This window comes from Heterodontus francisci, chromosome 3, assembly GCF_036365525.1.
Source record: "Heterodontus francisci isolate sHetFra1 chromosome 3, sHetFra1.hap1, whole genome shotgun sequence".
Lineage (NCBI taxonomy): Eukaryota > Metazoa > Chordata > Chondrichthyes > Heterodontiformes > Heterodontidae > Heterodontus > Heterodontus francisci.
The window spans coordinates 198,355,224-198,374,835 of record NC_090373.1 but is presented as its reverse complement, the minus strand read 5'-3'; the positions used below and the strand labels follow the sequence as shown (position 1 = coordinate 198,374,835).

The 19,612-nt window shown below is 43.2% G+C and overlaps 1 protein-coding gene across 4 annotated transcripts in view; it reads right to left on the bottom strand.

The window, feature by feature from the left end:
* The window catches only part of LOC137366035 (inactive tyrosine-protein kinase 7-like), a 583,411-nt gene that overhangs the window by 295,619 nt on the left and 268,180 nt on the right, over positions 1-19,612 (bottom strand). For all 4 annotated transcript variants that reach the window (XM_068028160.1, XM_068028157.1, XM_068028158.1 and 1 more), the window contains one exon: positions 8,850-9,143. In XM_068028160.1, the coding sequence (XP_067884261.1) occupies positions 8,850-9,143 (294 nt within the window). The remainder of the gene's footprint in view (positions 1-8,849; positions 9,144-19,612) is intronic.

The window sequence follows — 19,612 nt, the reverse complement described above, 5'->3', positions numbered from 1 at the left end:
ACTAGAATGGTTCCAGGGATGAGGGATTTTAGCTACAAGGTTAGGTTGGAGGAACTGGGATTGTTCTCCTTGGAGAAAGGGAGACTTGATAGAGGTGTACAAGATTCCGACAAGTTTAGATAAAGTAGACAAAGAAAAGCTGTTCCCATTAGCTAATGGTACGAGGACAGGAGACAGAGATTTAAGGTTTTGGGTAAGAGATGTGGAATGGGGGTGGGGGGGAGGGAATGCGAGGAAGACTTTTTAAAGCGGTGAGTGGTAATGACCTGAAGCACTCTGCATACGAGGGTGGTGGTTGGTAGTAGAGATGATCAACGATTTCAAAAAGTAATTGGATGAATGCTTCATTAAAATAAACTTATAGGGCTACAGGCGTAGAATGGGGGAATGGGATTGACTTGATTTCTCGTCAGCCAGCCAGCATGGATTTGATGGGTTGAATGGCCTCCTTTTGTGCCAGTGACTACATGGAGCAGAGGTGGATATATGAAGTTAGGTCTTAGAGCAGCCATAATCTCACTGAATGGTCGAACAAGCTTGAGGGGCTAAATGGCCTACCATTGTTCTGATGAGTCAAAAGGTAGACCACTCACTGTAGAATACCTCTGCAGTGCTTTATGTTGAATTGCCTGGCTCAGATAAGCTTCTGGTGAGTGAGGACCCTTAAAATGTTGAAGGTAAAGGAAAAATGGTTGGGCTTTCTCTTCTTGTAGATGATCAGTATGTGGCGCTTATATGGCATAAACGATATTTGCAATTTCTGTCCAAGCCCAGATATTGTCCAGGTCCTGCTGTAGGCCATTGAGTTGATAATTGTGAGGATTTTAAATGGAGCAAACACCAATTTCTTCAGCTAACAGCCCACACTAGCCAAACGGAAGGACAAAAGTTAATTGAAGTAGCTGAAGATTGCTGTCACAATCAGAGAAACTCTTGCAATAATGTTCTGGCAGTCTGTACCACATTCATCTTTACGTCAAATTAAAACTCCAACATATACATTTTTCGTTTTGCTAGGGTTCATTGGTGCCATACTTGCTTGCATGCTGTCCTGATGTCAAAGGCATTTACTCTCACCTCTATTAGAATTCAGCTCGTGCACCCATGTCTGGATCAATGCTCTAATGTACAGAGTCAAGTTGTGCTGAGAACCTGAACCGAGCATTGACAAGCAGATTATTTCCTTTTAATTCATTCGGGGGATGCAACTATCTAGCATTTATTGCCCATCCCTAATTGCCCTGGAGAAGGTGGTGGTGAACTGCTGCAGTCCTTGGGCATTGGTACACCAACAGTGCTGTTGGGAAGCGAGTTCCAGGATTTGGACCCAGCGACTGTGAAGGAACGGTGATATATTTCCAAGTCAGAATTGTGTGTGGCGTGAAGGAGGAACTTGCAGGTGGTGGTGTTTCCATGCATCTGCTGCCCCTGTCCTTCTAGATAGCAGAGGTCACGGGTTTGGAAGGTGCTGTCGAAGTAGCCTTAGTGAGTTCCTGCAGTGCATCTTGTAGAGGTTACACACTGCTGCCACTGTGCATTGGTGGAGGGAGTGAATGTTGAAGGTGGTGGATGGGATGCCAATCAAGCAGCCTGCTTTGTCCTGGATGATGTCGAGCTTCTTCAGTGTTTTTGGAGCTGCACCCGTCCAGGCAAGTGGAGAGTATTCCATCACACTCCTGACTTGTGCCTTGTAGATGGACAGGCATTGGGGAGTCAGGAGGTGAGTTACTGGCCGCAGAATTCCCAGCCTCTGACCTACTCTTGTTGCCAGAACATTTATATGCCTGGTCCAGTTCAGTTTTTGGTCAATAGTAATGCCCAGGATGTTGATATTGGGGATTCATCGTTAGTTAATGCCACTGAATGTCAGGGGAGATGGTGAGATTCTTGTTTGAGATGGTCATTGCCTGGCACTTGTGTGGCTTGCCACTTATCAGCCCAAGCCTGGCTGTAGTCCGTATGCAAGACCTGGACATGGGCTGCTACAGTATCTGAGGAGTCGCAAACGGTGCTGAAGACTGTGCAAGCATCCCCACTTCTGACCTTAGGATGGAGACAGGTCATTGATGAAGCAGCCGAAGATGGCTGGGCCGAGGACACTACCCTGAGCAGCTCCTGCAGTAATGTCTTGGGACTGAGATGATTGACCTCCAACAACCACAACCATCTTCCTTTGTGTGAGGAAGACTCCAACCAGCGGAAAGCTCCCCCCAACTCCCCGATTCCATTGACTCCAGTTTTGCTAAGGCTCCTTAATGCCACAATTGGTCAAATGCTGCCTTGATGCCCAGGGCAGTCACTCAGAGTCATAGTTATACAGCACAGAAACAGGCCCTTCAGCCCATCATGTCCATGCCAGCCATCAAGCACCTATCTATTCTAATCCCATTTCCCAGCACCTGGCCCATAGCCTTGTATGTTATGGCATTTCAAATGTTCATCTAAATACTTCTTGAATGTTGAGGGTTCCAACCTCTACCACCCCTTCAGGCAGTGTTCCAGATTCCAACCACCTGCTGGGTGAAAAAAAATTTCCTCAAATCCCCTCTAAACCTCCTGCCCCTTACCTTAAATCTACGCCCCCTGGTTATTGACACCTCCGCTAAGGGAAAAAGTTTCTTCCTATCTATCCTATCAATGCCCCTCATAATATTGTATATCTCAATCATGTCCCCCCTCAGCCTTCTCTGCTCTAAGGAAAATAACCCTAACCTATCCATTCTCTCTTCATAGCAGAAATGTTCCAGCCCAGGCAACATCCTGGTGAATCTCCTCTGCACCCTCTCCAGCACAATCACATCCTTCGCATCACATATAGTGTGGCAACCAGGACTGTACACAGTACTCCAGCTGTGGCCTAACTAGCATTTTATACAGCTACATCATAACTTCCCTGCTCTTATATTCTATGCCTCTGCTAATAAAGGCAAGTATCCCATATGCCTTCCTAACCACCTTAACTACCTGTGCTGCTGCCTTCAGTGATCTATGGACAAGTACACCAAGGTCCCTCTGTGCTTCTGTACTCCCTAGGGTCCTACTATCCATTGTATATTCCCTTGCCTGGTTAGTCCTCCCAAAACGCTTCACCTCACACTTCTCGGGATTAAATTCCATTTGCCACTGCTCCGCCCATCTTACCAGCCCATCTATATCGTCCTGTAATCTAAGGCTTCCCTCCTCACTATTTACAACACCACCAATTTTCATGTCATCCGTGAATTTACTGATCATACCAACTCTTTTCACGTCTAAATCATTAATATACACTACAAACAACAAGGGACCCAGCACCAAACCCTGTGGTACTCCACTGGTCACAGGCTTCCACTTGCAGAAACAACCCTCGACCATTACCCTCTGCTTCCTGCCACTAAGCCAATTTTGGATCCAAATTGCCCTGGATCCCATGGGCTCTTATCATCTTAACCAATTTCCCATGTGGGACCTTATCAAAAGCACATCACCTCTGGAGTTCAGCTCTTTTATCCGTGTTTGGACCAAGGCTGTAATAAGGTCAGGAGCTGAATGGCGCTGGCAGAACCCAAACCGAGCATCAGTGAGGTTATTGCTGAGCAAGTGCTGCTTTATAGCACTGTCAACGACCCCTTCCATCACACTGCTGATGATCGGGAGTAAACAGATAGGGCAGTAATTTGCCAGGTCGGATTTGCCCTGCTTTTTGTGGACAGGACATATCTGGGCAATTTTCCACATTGTTGGGTAGATGCCAGTGTTATAGCTATACTGGAACAGCTTGGTTAGGGGAAAGGCTAGTTCTGGAGCACAAGTCTTCAGTCCTATTGCCGGAATGTTGTTAGGGCCCATAGCCTTTGCAGTATCCATGCCTTCAGCCGTTTCTTAATATCACGTGGAGTGAGTCGGATTAGCTGCCGAGATGGATCATCCACTAAGCACTTCTGACTGAAGGTGGATGCAAATTCTTCAGTCTTGTCTTTTGCACTGATGTGCTGGGCTCCCCCATCATGGAGGATGGGGATGTTTGTGGAGACTCCTCCTCCTGTTCTGGGACATAGTCATACTCACGGAATCATACCTTACAGACAATGTCGGGCTGTTGCTTGACTAATCTGTGGGACAGCTCTCCCAACTTTGGCACAAGCCCCCAGATCTTAGTATGGAGGACTTTGCAGGGTCAACAGGGCTGGGTTTGCCATTGTTGTTTCCGGTGCCCAGGTCGATGCAGGGTGATCCGTTCGGTTTCATTCCTTTTCTTCTTTGCAGCGGTTTGATACAACTGAATGGCTTTCTAGGCCATTTCAGTGGGCATTTTAAGAGTCAACCACATTGCTGTAGGTCTGGAGTCACATGTAGGCCAGACCAGGTAAGAACAGAAGATTTACTCCCCTAAAAGACACCAGTGAACCAGATGGGTTTTTACAACAATTGACCATGGTTTCAGATTTACTAATTGAATTCAAATTCCACCATCTGCCGTGGTGGGATTCAAACCCATGTCCCCAGAGCATTAGCCTGAGGCTCTGTTATTAGTCTAGCGATTAGTCTGGTGAGTAGATGTTGCTTGATGATACTGTTGATAGCTCCTTCAAATGCTTTCCTGATTAAAAGGAATCAGTGTTGTTGTGGCAGTTGAAGCATCGTGTGGATTTGAAACTTTGATGGTAAAATTTTTCAGTGTTGCATCAGAATCTCACTGGGTAATAACTAGTCAATTTAGCTTTATTCTATTTTTTATGGATAAGAGATAATTGGGCAATCTGCCACATTATTGTGTAGGTGGCAATGTCATAGTTGAGCTGTGCAAGTCTTCAGCACTGCAGCATAATGTTAGTAGGTACAAAAGTCTCTGCTGGGTCCAACTCACTCAGCCATTTCTTAGTGTCTTGTGGAGTGAACTAAACTGTTTGGATCCTGACATCTAAGATGGTGGGGATGTTTAGAGGCCAATTACAAGTATTCACTCAATACTTTTCCTGAAGACGCTTGCAAAATTCAGGCTAGTCTCAAACTCACGTGCTGGGTTCCTGCAGGATTGGAATGGTTATGGAGTCTTCTGATGCAACACTGATGAAATTTATTTTTTTTAAAACAAGTTTCAGATCTTCATAATGCTTTACCTGCCACAACTCCACTGTCTTCCTCAGTTGGTTTTGGACTATATTGAAGTTTAGCTCTTTGATATTGCATGAGGACGGAGTAAAACTACAGTGGTTTAATCTTTAGGAACAGACAGCAATGCGACACTACAAATAGCAAGAATGTGAACAATGGAGTGAAGTCATAGGTCTGATCAGTCATCGTTTCAGTTACCAGCCGATTGTGTACCACTTACCTGCCAGGGGAAGGAAAATCTGATGTTACAATTTGTACAATGGCCAAGGACAAGCCCCAGAACACGAAGAAGCTACCCTTTTTGGAGGAACATCTAAACTGAGCAAGAAATGTTTGTTCTAATACAGAAAAAGAGCACTGATTGAAATCCTCAATAGCTATGTTGATGAATGCAGTGTTTGATGGAGTCATTTTCTGCTGAATTAGCTATCTTCATTAGGGTGGTAGGCAGGATGCTATAATTGGAACCCCGAATTATGGAGGGGAAAAAAAAAATCAGCCAAGTTCCAGATCACTACCCAGTAGCCCCTGCTGCAAAGTGCAGATAATGCGCGAAGATATGGTTGGCCTAGACCGTGATATTGCTTACACAGTCAACACTCATCAACTAGGTGTAAACATAAATAAATTATTGATGTGATATGAAATAGCAGCCATGGAGCTATTTCCTAGCTGTAAGCAATGGGAAGGGGAGGAAGAAAATGTGGGGGGGGCGGGGGTGGGAGGAGGGAAGTGACGAAGCAATATCCAGAGTTGCCAAGTTTGAGGGGACAAAGGGCTGCCAGAACCTAAACATCATTTGAGTACTCAAGTGTCATTTTTGCCCAGCAAAGTCAGCCATTCATAATTAGTGCCGGGGGCTTTTGCTATTTATTTCAGGCCGCAGGGAGGGGGTTGGACGGAGGTGGGGGAGAAGAGGAGAGTTGGCAGCACAGTATATTAATCAAATGAGATGGTAAACAGCAAGTGATGTGAAAGTAAATGTAAATTAAATGTTCTGCTCAAATTGTATTGTCCAAATTGTAATGAATGCATTCAGAATAGATCTGAGATGCAGTGCATTAATTAGTCGATTTGTTAGTTCAAATTTTAACTAACTCACTGCAATTTACTTATTAATTCAAAGTCATTTCAATCAAATTACTGGATAATTGTATTTTTTTATATTTGTTCCTGGGATACGAGCGTTATCGACAAGGCCAATCAACAAGGCCAGTATTTGTTGCTCATTCCTAATTGCCCTCGAGAAGGTGCTGGTGAGCTGCCTTCTTGGATTGCTGCAGTCCATGTGATGTAGGTACACCCACAGTGCTGTTAGGAAAAAAATTCCAGGTTTTTGACCCAGTGGCAGTAAAGGAACGGTGATATAGTTCCAAGTCAGGATGGTGTGTAGCTTGGGGGAGAATTTGCAGATGGTGGTATTCCCATGCGAGACATGGGCTTGGAAGGTGCTGTCGAAGGAGGCATTGCGAGTTGCTGCAGTGCACCTTGTACATGGTACACATTGCTGTCACTGTGCATTGGCGAAGGAAGTGAATCTTTCAGGTGGTGGATGGGGTGCCGATCAAGCAGTCTGCTTTATCCCAGATGGTGTCAAGTTTAAGTGCTGTTGGAGCTGCTTTCATCCAGGCATACTCTCCACTTGCCTGGGTGGATGCAGCTTCAACACTCAAGCAGCTCAACACCATCCAGGACAAAGCAGCCCACTTGACTGGCCTCCCATCCACAAACATTCACTCCCTCCACCACCAACGCACAGTGGCAGCAGTGTGTACCTTCTATAAGATGCACTGCAGCAATGCAACAAGGCTCCTTAGACAGCACCTTCCAAACCCACACCCTCTACCACCTAGAAGGACAAGGTCAGCAGATGCATGGGAACACCACCACCTGCAAGTTCCCCTCCAAGTCACACACCATTGTGACTTGGAACTATATTGCTGTTCCTTCACTGTCACTAGGTCAAAATCCTGGAACTCTCTCCCTAACAGCACTTGAACTGCAGCGGTTCAAGAAGGCAGCTCACCACCACCTTCTCAAGAGCCATTAGGGATGGGCAATAAATGCTGGGCTTTCCAGAGACGCCCACATCCCATGAATGAATACAAAAAACTTTGAATTCAGAAATAGTCTGTAACAAAGGCTGGGAGCTAGGCCTGCTGTTCTGTGTCAGCCATTTAAGCTTTGATTGAATAATGAGTGAGCTCTCCTGAAGGATCAATGTGTTAATGCATGACCTCACAGTAAGGCACAAGACTTATGTCCCAAATTCAATCCCTATTCTGTACTGGGTTAACTAAGGCAATGACAAAGGAACTACACTGGCTTCAACATCCCTGGTCTGGTGATTGTAAGGAGGAAGGAAGAAAAATATATCATTCACTGTTACTGCTCTTGATCACATCCAGCTGTACTTGGATTTCAGAAAAAGACACAATTGCACTCTGCAGTGCTTAGTGCCATCGTCAGACCTTGCTGAAACTCAATTTCACACCCATTAAGAATACAATTTAAACATGGTAATAGAACTATAGAAAAGCACAAGTCGGCACCTCTGTAAAGCAAGAACCAAAAAAGAAAGTCTGGATTTAAGTATGTAAGGAACAGACTCTCAACAGCTATCTTTCAGAGAGACTGCAAATGTAGCCGATCTGACAGCTATTCTTCTGATGAACCCCCCAGTAAATTGAAAGATTGAAATTCTCATTAAAGCAACATTCCAGTCGACTACTAGAGCAGCAATAATGTGAATATAAAACTTTCCCACTGGAAGAGCAGAATGACGGAATCACGATTACAACTGTACTCTGGACTAAGACCCCTGCTTGCAGAGATGGCTATCACAATTTGCAAAACAGTAATTGCCAGAAGCAATGGCACACTTCTGCTTCATCACTGTGTGTATCGAAGCATCACCACATTAAGTGGAAAGTAAAAAAATCACTCTTCCATAGAACGGACGAAATGGTTTCTAAGTCAACACTGACAGCATCAGTTATCACTCTTCATTAACAGATAAAACAATGCTGTTGCACCAGAACAGCAATTACTCTTATTCTACTGAAGCTGAATTTAATTCAAGCTAATTGGAAGCACCTGTATTTGAATAATTCTGCACACAGCATTGTCAGCAAGTTTAACCAGAAATTAAACATTTAATAGCCCACTGTTTTGCAAAGTAAGCTACAGATATTTTAGTTAAAAGGCACATTAAAATAACAATTTCATTGAAGGCCTGAGTGAACAGAAATGGCAGAGTCAGGATTTTTCTTTCCAGCAAGCACAGATGTTACTGGTCCTAATCCTGGATTGTCATCCGTCTGTCTCAATTAAAGTTGGTAGCATCCAATAAAATGAAATATAGTGCTTATTAGCAATCTATGAAAGCACCATTACCACAGCAGTGCATAAAGTTGGTCCACCACCTTCCCAGAACAACTATGGATGGGCAATAATGTGACCTTGCTGGCAATACCATATTGAGAATAAAAGTCAGGATTATTAGCCATTTCTCCCAGTTCGTTAACATCTCTTCTATTCTTGTCTTTTTATTTCCCCAGTATGCATTTTCCCTTATCCAATTTCCTTGACAATGTTTAGAAAAACAACCGATGGAAATCACTTGTGGGAAGAGTTAAGTGCCAGACTGCTGAAAACTTTCTTCTGGTCCTCAACATAAACTAATTTGAATTTATTGAACTTTTTAATGTGGGGTAATGTGGGGCCTGCCTTACCCAGAAAGCTCTGGTACTCACATTTTATATTGAAAGATGCTGTTGCTGTTTGAGCTTCCTCTCCAGTGACTGTATTCCGTGCTATGCATTGGAAGTCTCCACTGTCCTCCCTCCGATCGACTGCTGTGAACTGCAGATTGCTGCCTTCAATGAAGCGCCTCTCAGAGGTCTTTACAGGCTTCCCATTTAGCAGCCATTCAAACACAACATTTGCTGGAATCTCAACCTCACAGCGGAGAATTGCACTGCGCCCATGCAAAGCATCCTGGGAATAGGGCTCCTTAGTGAAGAGAATTATCGCCTGCACACGGCATACTGAAAAAAATACAATTTAGTTTATTATTACACATTCATCCATCCCAGGGTGCAAAAATATCAAGAGGGGAGGGGACCTGCATGACATAGAATAATGAACACTGTTCTTTCACTCCTGGGGCTTGCTTCGGACTTGAGTCAGATGACAGTGCAAACTATGGGGTCCCAATAAAGCAAGTTACTGTGAAATAATCAATGATACGCCTGAACTGTGATGCTTAATGGTACTGCATCCAAGATAAACTCAACAGTTAATCTTTCTGTATTTAGCCAACCCTTTGATCCAGACATTCAATATCAAGGGATAATGTGATCTTCATTTCCCTCAATTTGTGCTGAGCACACAAATGTCTCCCAAATGATAAGCAAACTAACAAATGCCAGATATCACTAGGTTAATCTAGTACTTGCACTGAGAAGCATACCAGCTTGCATTCATATAACACCTTTAATGTAGTAAAACACCTCAAGGTGCTTCTAAGTATTACCAAACAAAATTTGACACCAAACCACAGGAGGTATCAGGACAATTGACCAAAAGCTTGGTCAAAGAAGTAGGTTTTAAGCAGGATCTTAAAAGCTGCGAGATGTAGAGAAGCTTAGGGTCTAGGCATCTGAAGCTACGGCCATGGGAGTAATTAAAAATGGGGATGTGGAAGAGGCCAGCATTGGAAGAGTGCAGAGATAGAGAGTTGTAAGGATGATGGAGATTAGAGATAAGGAGGGGCGAAGCCACTGAGGGAATTGAAAGCAAGACTGAGAATTTTTGAAATCTAGGTGTTGCTGGACCAGTAACCAACATAGGTCAGTGAGCACAGAGATGACAGACAAATGGGACTTGGGAGTTCGGATACAAGCAGCAAAGTTTTGAATGTGCTCAAATTTACAGAGAGTGCCGGGCAAGAGGCTGGCCAGGAAAGCATTGGAACAGTCGAATCTGAAGATAACTAAGGCATGGATGAGGGTTTCTGCAGATGAGGGAGACAGAGGCGGACGTGGCAGATATGGGGGCCAGAGTTTTCTCAGGGTCAAACAGGACCCAAGGTGATGAACAGTTTGGTTCAGTCTCAGACACAGGAACAGCAGTAAGCCATCAGCCCCTCAAGAATGTTCTGCCATTCAATTAGACTGAGACTAATCTGTAACTCAACTCCATCTACCTGCCCTGGTTCCATAACTTTAATACCCTTGCCTAACAAAAATCTACCAATCTCAGTTTTGAAATTTTCAACTGACATAGTCTCAATAGCTTTTTGGGTGGGTGTTGCAGATTTCAACTGTGCTTTATGTGAAGAAGTGCTTTCTGTTATTATCCCTTAATGTCCTAGCTCTGAACTATAGTTATGCCCTCTTATTCTGGAAATTCACGAGAAAAAAGTAGATTCTCTATATCTAACCCACCAAATCCTTTAAACATTTTCAACAGCTCAACTGAATATCCAACCCCACCCCCCACCTTCTAAACTCAAGGGAATAAAAACCTCATTTATGAACCCTGTCCTTACAATTAAACGCCAGACAGATGCCAGGGAAAGAGATGGAGTTGGTGGCTAGGGAACAGATTGTGGTGGCAACTGGAGACAATGGCTTCAGCCTTCTCAATATTTAGTTGGAAGAGATTTCTGTCCATCCTTTTTTCTTTCATGGTACATGGACGTCACTGGCAAGGCCAGCATTTGTTGCCCATCCCTAACTGACCTCGAGAAGGTGGAGGTGAGCCGCCTTCTTGAACCGCTGCAGTCATTTGGTGTAGATACATGTACACAGCATGTCAAACAGCATGACAAATCAGAGGCACTGGAGTGGTCAAAAGGTATTACGTAAAGGTAGAGTGGGGTGTCATCAGTGTGCACATGAAACTGTCATGTTTTCAGCTGATGTCACTGAGGGCAGTATGTAGATGAGTAATACGAGAGGGCAAGGATAGATCCTTGGGGTACGCCAGAGGTAACAGTGCAGGAAGAGAAGCCATTGCAGGTGATTCGCTGGTTTTGACTGGATAGATACTACACACAAATCACAATTAAAATATGAGCACCTAAAAAGTGAATGTCACCTTGAAAATTCACAGTCAAATATAATCCTGTTCTTACCCAAGATCTTCACACACACACTTCCAGCATGATTGCTAGACAATGATCAGGATTGGAAACCTAAACTGATTGCCACCTGACCCAGGAAAACTGTTGCCAGCCGTGGAGCCAGTGAGTTAGACTGTGAGAATCAAATCTGGAATCTTCTGGATCTGTCTGGCTCAATTGTTCACTGGGTACATTTGTAGAGCCAAGACAATCACTTGACAAGTTTAAATATGGTTCTAGTCGAAGATATCTGCACTCCTCTAATTCTGGCCTCTTGTGCATCCCTGATTTTAATTGCTCCACCATTGGAGGACATGCTTTAAGTTGCCTAGGTGCCAAACTCTGGAATACTCTCCCTATACCTCTCCAGCTTGCTTTCCTCCTTTAAGACACTCCTTAAAACTGACCTCTTTGAGCAAGCTCTTTGTTATCTTACTTAATGTCTCCTTTTGTGGATCAGTGTCATACCATGTTTTTATAATGTTTCTGTAAAGTGCCTTGGGACATGTTATTATGTTAAAGGTGCTGTATAAGTTGGTGATGTGGCAGCCTCGACTCCTGCCTGAGTTAGGTTGGGAGTTCAAGTCCTAATCCAGAGATTGGATCTAGGCAGATTCTCAGTTCAGTACAGAGGAAGCGCTGCACAGAGGTACTATCTTTCAGATGAAATGTTAAACTGAGGCCCAGTCTGCTCTTTTACACCCAAGAGATCCCATGGCATTATTTCATGGCGTTTCTGTGGCCGCAAAAGAGACTCCAGGATGGTATGTTGCCTCCCTGGTATTAGGGTCAAGGATGTCTGAGCGGTTGCAGGACATTCTGAAGGGGGAGGATGAACAACCAGTGGTTGTGGTACACATTGGTACAAACAATGTAGGTAAAAAAAAGGATGAGGTCCTAAAAGCAGAATATAGGGAGCTGGGAAGCAAGTTGAAAAGTAGGACCTCAAAGGTAGTTATCTCAGGATTACTACCAGTGCCACTTCTAAGTCATAGTAGAAATAGCAGGATACATCGGATGAATACGTGGCGGAACAGATGGTGTGAGGGGGAGGGTTTTAGATTCCTGGGACATTGGGACCGGTTCTGGGGGAGGTGGGACCAATACAAACTGGACTGGTTACACCTGGGCAGGACTGGGACTGATGTCCTTGGGAGAGTATTTGCTAGAGTGGTTGGGAAGGGTTGAAACTAAAATGGCAGGGGGATGGGAACCTTTGCAAGGAGTCAGAGGATTGTTGGGGGTGGGGGGGCGGGGGGGTGGAATCAAAGACAAGAACAAAAGACAGGAAGGGGAATAAGAAAAGTGACAGGCAGAGAAATCAAGGGCCAGAATCAAACATGGCCACAGTGGAAAATAGCGGGAAGGGGGCAAGTAATGTTAAAAAAACAAGCCTTAAAGGCTTCGTGGCTTAACACGCGGAGCATTCACAATAAAATGGATGAATTATTCGCGCAAATAGATGTAAACGGGTATGATATAGTCGGGATTACGGAGACATGGCTGCAGGGTGACCAGGGATGGGAAATGAACATCCAGAGGTATTCAGTATTTAGGAAGGACAGACAAAAAGTAAAAGATGGTGGAGTTGCATTGCTGGTTAAAGAGGAAATTAACGCAACAGTGAGGAAAGATATTAGCTCTGATGATGTGGAATCTGTATGGGTAGAGCTGAGAAACATTAAGGGGCAAAAAATGTTAGTGGGTGTTGTATATAGACCCCCAAACTGTCGTGATGTTGGGAATGGCATTAAACAGGAAATTAGAGACTCATGCGATAAAGGAACATCTGTAATTATGGGTGTCTTTAATCTGAATATAGATTGGGCAAATCAAATTAGTCACAATACCATAGAGGAGGAATTCATGGAGTGTATACGGGATGGTTTTCTCGACCAATACGTAGAGGAACCAACTAGAGAACAGGCCATCCTAGACTGGGTATTATTTAATGAGAGGGGAATAATTGACAATCTAGTGGCGAGACACCCCTTGGGGATGAGCAACCATAACGTGGTAGAATTCTTCATCAAGATGGAGAGTGACATAGTTGATTCTGAGACTAGGGTCCTGAATCTTCGTAAAGGAAACTACGAAGGTATGAGGCGCGAGTTGGTTATGACAGATTGGGAAACATTATTTAAAGGGATGACGGTGGATAGGCAATGGCAAACATTTAAAGAGCGCATGGATGAACTGCAACAATTGTTTATCCCTGTCTGGCACAAAAGTAAAACCATAGCTTACTAGGGAAATTAGAAATAGCATTAGATCCAAGGAAGAAGCATATAAATTTGCCAGAAAAAAACAACAGACCTGAGGATTGGGAGCAGTTTAGAATTCAGCAAAGGAGGACCGAGGGATTAAGAAGGGGAAAAGAGAGTACGAGAACAAGCTTGCAGGGAACATTAGAAACTTTTACAGTCAGTTTTTTAGGTATGTGAAGAGAAAAAGATTGAAGACGACAAATGTAGGTCCCTTACAGTCAGAAACAGGGAAATTTATTATGAGGAATAAAGAAATGGCTGACCAACTAAATGCATACTTTGGTTCTGTCTTCACAAAGGAGGACACAAATATCATACCAGAAATGTTGAGCAACACAGGGCTTAGAGAAAGAGAGAGGAACTGAAGGAAATCAGTATTAGTAGAGAAATGGTGTTGGGGAAATTGATGGGATTGAAGGCCGATAAATCCCCAGGGCCTGATGGTCTGCATCCCGGAGTACTTAAGGAAGTGGCCCTAGAAATAGTGGATGCACTGGTGGTCATCTTCCAAGATTCTATAGACTCTGGAACAGTTCCTACAGATTGGAGGGTAGCTAATGTAACCCCACTATTTAAAAAGGGAGGTAGAGAGAAAGCAGGGAATTATAGACCAGTCAGCCGGACGTCAGTAGTGGGGAAAATTCTAGAGTCCATTATGAAAGATTTTATAGCAGAGTACTTAGAGCACAGTGGTAGAATCGGGCAGAGTCAGCATGGAGTAACGAAAGGGAAATCTTCTAGAATTCTTCGAGGATGTAACTAGTAGAGTTGATGAGGGGGAGCCAGTGGATGAGGTTTATTTGAACTTCCAGAAGGCTTTCGACAAAGTCCCACATAAGAGATTAGCTTGTAAAATTAAAACGCATGGGATTAGGGGTAGTGTATTGCAATGGATAGAAAGTTGGCTGGCAGACAGGAAACAAACTGTAGGGATAAATGGGTCTTTTTCCGAATGGCAGGTAGTGACTAGTGGGGTACCACAGGGATTGGTGCTAGGACCCCAGCTATTCACAATATATATTAATGATTTAGATGAGGGAACTAAATGTAATATCTCCAAATTTGCAGATGACACAAAACTGGGTGGGAGGGTGAGTTGTGAGGAGGATGCAGAGAGGCTTCAGTGTGATTTGGACATGTTGAGTGAGTGGGCTAATGCATGGCAGATGAAGCAAAATGTGGATAAATGTGCGGTTATCCACTTTGGTAGCAAAAACAGAAAGGCAGATTATCTGAACGGCTATAAACAGAGGGGGAAATATGCAGCGAGACCAGGGTGTTCTCGTACACCAGTCGCTGAAGGTAAGCATGCAGGTGCAACAGGCGGTAAAAAAGACAAATGGTATGTCGGCCTTCATAGCGAGAGGATTAGAGTACAGGAGCAGGAATGTCTTGCAGCAATTATACAGGGCCTTGGTGAGACCACACCTGGAATATTGTGTGCAGTTTTGATCTCCTTATCTGAGGAAGAATATTCTTGCTATAGAGGGAGTGCAGACTGATTCCTGGGATGGCGGGATTGACACATGAGAAATTGAGTCAGTTCGGATTATAATCGCTGGAGTTCAGAAGAGTGGGGGGGGGGGGGGGCGGGGTGGGGGTGGAATCTCACAGAAACCTATAAAATGTTAACAGGACTTGACAGGACAGATGCAAGAAGGATGTTCCTGATGGTGGGGGAGTCCAGAACCAGGGGTCGTAGTCTCAGGATACAGGGTAAACCTTTCAGGACTGAGATGAGTAGAAATCTCTTCACCCAGAGAGTGGTGAACCTGTGGAATTTGCTACCACAGAAAGCACTTGAGGCCAAAACATTGTATGTTTTCAAGAAGGAGCTAGAAACAGCTCTTGGGTCTAAAGGGATCAAAGGGTATGGGGCGAAAGCGGGAACAGGTTACTGAGTTGGATGATCAACCATGATCATAATGAATAGCGGAGCAGGCTCGAAGGGCCGAATGGCCTACTCCTGCTCCTATTTTCTATGTTTCTATGTTTCAAAAGTGGACAGGCAAATTCTCACCTGTGTTCAGGACAACATGCAGCCCTCAATCAACATCAAAAAAGAACAGATTATCTGGTCATTACCACATTGCTGTTTGTGGGAGCTTGCTGTGCATAAATTGGCTGCCACATTTCCTACACTACAACAATGACTACATTTCATTGGATGTAAAGCCCTTTGGGATGCTCTGAAGTCACTGCATAAAGGCAAGACTTACTAGTTAGTTAGTTAACAGTTTCAGGTCTGGGATAAGCTCTCCTCCCAATAGGACTTGGTGTACTCATGCACAACACTGCTTATGTAGCTGCAAGCTGTAGCTGTTCACTTACAAATGGTAAAGAGTTTGAGCTGCAGTACAACAGTGGAAGCTATATATTCGCAAACACATCTAGCAACAAGTTTACAGTTGGTTGGTTAAAATTTTTAGACAAAGTGTATTAACTCAGAGTACTTATGCAATACAGTACTAGTTTTTAAGCCTCCCTTGTCTAATTGCAATTCAATTTATTCCCTACAATCTGTTTCCAAGCAAAACAGATTTCAAACGTACCATTTTTGTGGGGTGTAACTAGGACTTGCACCTCCAAATGAACGCACTACACGTCATATAGTTGCGAATTAGACGTACTATTTTTATGCTATTTCAGACTATTTCTGTAGCCCAAGGCCACTATAGTGGATGTCTCCAAAAGTCATCAGCTTCTAATTGAATTGCACTGAGTGGACCTTTTTTTTCCCGTTCTTTCACAAGATGTGGCCATCGCTGGCCACAACATTGCTGTGGGTCTGGAGTCACATGTAGGCCAGACCAGGTAAGGACAGATTTCCTTCCCAAAAGGACATTAGTGAATCAGATGGTATTTTACAACAATCAACGATAGTTTCACAACATCATTACAGAGACTAGCTTTCACTTCCAGATTAATTCATTAATCAAATTAATTACAATTCCAGCAGGTGGGATTTGAACCCATGTCCCCAGGGCATTAGCCTGGGCCTCTGGATTACTAATTCAGTGACATAACCACTATGCCACTGTCTCCCCCCACCTTCAAAATCAACCAAATAATTTTTTTTAAAAAGTGATAAGAATTCAACATTTCTGTAGTGAAAAACAGAGTTAACATTTCAGGTCGGTGACTTTTCCAATGAAACGTCAACTCTGCTTTTCCCCCCACAGATACTGCCAGACCTGCTGAGTATTTCCAGCATCTTCTGTTTTTATTTCAGATTGCCATCATTCATATTTTGATTTTGTAAATTCAACACTGCCTCCTGCCATTTGAGTAGAAACGGGCAATGATTCAACCATAGGATACTGAAGTATTACAACCTTTCCTGGCATATCATCTTAATTTAGACAGTGCAAGTACTATTACACAAATTTCTTCAGATCTGTGCCTTCAATGTGAAGTCTTTCACTGTCAACCTGCGAAGTTTTCATGTTCTCAGTGTAATTTGAGTTTGATTAAAATATCTCAAATGCAATGTTTCCTAGCTGCTGTAAAACTAGGAAGCAGATTGACAGTGAACAGCAGTTCCATACAATTCTGGAGATAAACTGGTGGTTTCTTTCTTTAAACATTTTTTCATTACAAGAGGTTTTATTTTTATACTACAATCTTAGAATTCTGTGTGTTTTAAACACATGAAAAAAGGATTTTCAACACACATCGACACCTGCAAATAGCTGAAATTTTTGGATGTTGACTTTGTATACAAGAATAGGAAAGCAAGCAGTTTCATGGAAGCCATCCAGAGTTTTTGAACTCCTCAGAATAACACTTCAAATGACAGACGACTGTCTGGTCATGTGATCAGCTCAGGAAGGTTTATTTCACTTTGGGCCCTTTTAAAAAAACAGTCAACTGGTCAAAGTGCAAGCATTTGAATGTTTTTTTTTCTGCCTGAAGATCAAAGTGGAAGACCCAGAAAAAAACCTCTCTGTAAAGAAAACCTGCATCTCTTGAAAAAGAAATCTGTCTCTGAAAAGGTGGCAGATTCCTGTCTCCAAAGAATTCATTCATCCAGTGTGGTTCTTGTTGCTTCTTGCATTTTGGGAAATCCTGGATACTGAAGAAAGCTTCTACTGCTATACTGCTGCTGAGAGTCCTAAGCAGACCTGTTGCTACACCCCTGCTGAAAGACCTACGTGATGCCTGCTGTAGCCAAATTGCCTTGAATACCTACCCATCACAGACTGTTCATCAACCTCGCCTGGAGAGACTTCAAGTGGCATCTGACTATTCGACTCTGGGACACCTCACCCAACCAAAGAATTTCCAACCAGAACCTGAAACTGATTTATTTTATTATTCCTTCTATTTCTGAAAAACAGCTGTAAACTAAAACCTGTTTTTCCCAGTAAACCTTTTTTTTTTTAACGTATGTGTGTGCATGAGGGTTACGGAAATAAGGAGCTTTCACACCTATAGATTTATCTCATTTGTGGTTAAGACTTATTTTTCCTAATAAATAGTTAATGTTGTTTAAAGAAAACTGGTTGACGTGCTTTATTTTGGGGACAAATAGAATGTCCAATTGGCTATTCATCCTAGAGTCAGAGTTATACAGCACAGAAACAGGCCCTTCTGCCCATCGTGTCTGTGCCGGCCATCAAGCACCTAACTATTCTAATCCCATTTTCCAGCACTTGGCTATGGCGTTTCAAGTGCTCATCTAAATACTTCTTAAATGTTGTGAGGGTTCCTGCCTCTACCACCCCTTCAGGCAGTGTGTTCCAGATTTCAACCACTGTCTGAATGAAAAATGTTTTCCTCAAATCCCCTCTATATCTCCTGACCCTTACCTAAAATCGATGCCGCCGGTTATTGACTCCTCTGCTAAGGGAAAAAGTTTCTTCCTATCTATCCTATCAATGCCCCTCATAATTTTGTATACCTCAGTCATGTCCCCCCTCAGCCTTCTCTGCTCTAAGGAAAACAACCCTAGCCTATCCAGTCTCTCTTCACAGTTGAAATGCTCCAGCCCAGGCAACATCCTGGTGAATCTCCTCTGCACCCTCTCCAGTGCAATCACATCCTTCCTACAGTGTGGCGACCTTCAGTAGGTGGGAAAACCTATTGATATGCCAGGACCCATGGAGAAGTGGTACTGAATTAACAGTGCATTTCTCCCGCCTTGGTCGTAACATTTTTTAAAAACACAGTCGACCAGTGTAGCATCATTTCTTTCAAGATCCTATTAAAAGCAAACACACGAGAGAGAAAAGATGTAGCACCTTTCATGACCTCAGAACCTGTTCCAGTGCTTAACAGTCAATGAAGTACTTTTGAAATGTAATTACTGTTATAACAGCAAGGTCCCACAAAAAAAAAACAAAATAGATGACAAAGTACATAGTATTAGTGATGCCGGTTAGGGGTAAATAGTGCAGTAAGGGTGCTAGTCTAAAATTAGGTAATCAGATACATCATTTGAACATTTTTAAACACTTACTTCTGCTTGTGGCTTTATTATACGTGACTTGGGAAGAGAAAGGTCAATGGCATAGAAGAGAGGAAGGTTCACTACCTACACCCTTGAAATTCCTAACCTGCACCTGACTGATGTCGACAATAGGTAACAAAATTTTAAAGCGTTCTTTCCTGGCATTTATTTATAGGTAGGATACTATAATTATAACTATATATGGGCACACTTTTGAATACTTCTGCAAGACAAATAGCAGATCTCAACTACAGGATTCCATTACACCACTGGAAAAACTTGTTCAGCAAAACATATTCCCCTTCTCATGGCTCAGGTTTCATCTGGTCTGGCCCACTTGTCCCTCTAACCTGCTGTAACCAGGAACCATTTTACACTCAGCATAAAAGTAACATTAGAATATCTTGATTAGGGACCAAAAAGGGAATTTACACATGGAGGCAGAGGGCAGTGCTGAGGTATTAAATGGTACTTTGCATCTGTCTTCATCAAAGATGATGATGCTGCCAAAGTCATACTGAAAGATGAGACAGTTGAAATACTGGATGGGCTAAAATTGATACAGAAGTTATTAGAAAGGCTGGCTGTTGATAAGTTAAGGACCAGATGGGATGCATCCAAGGAAACTGAGGGAAATAAGGGTGGAAATTGTGGAAGCACAGGCAATAA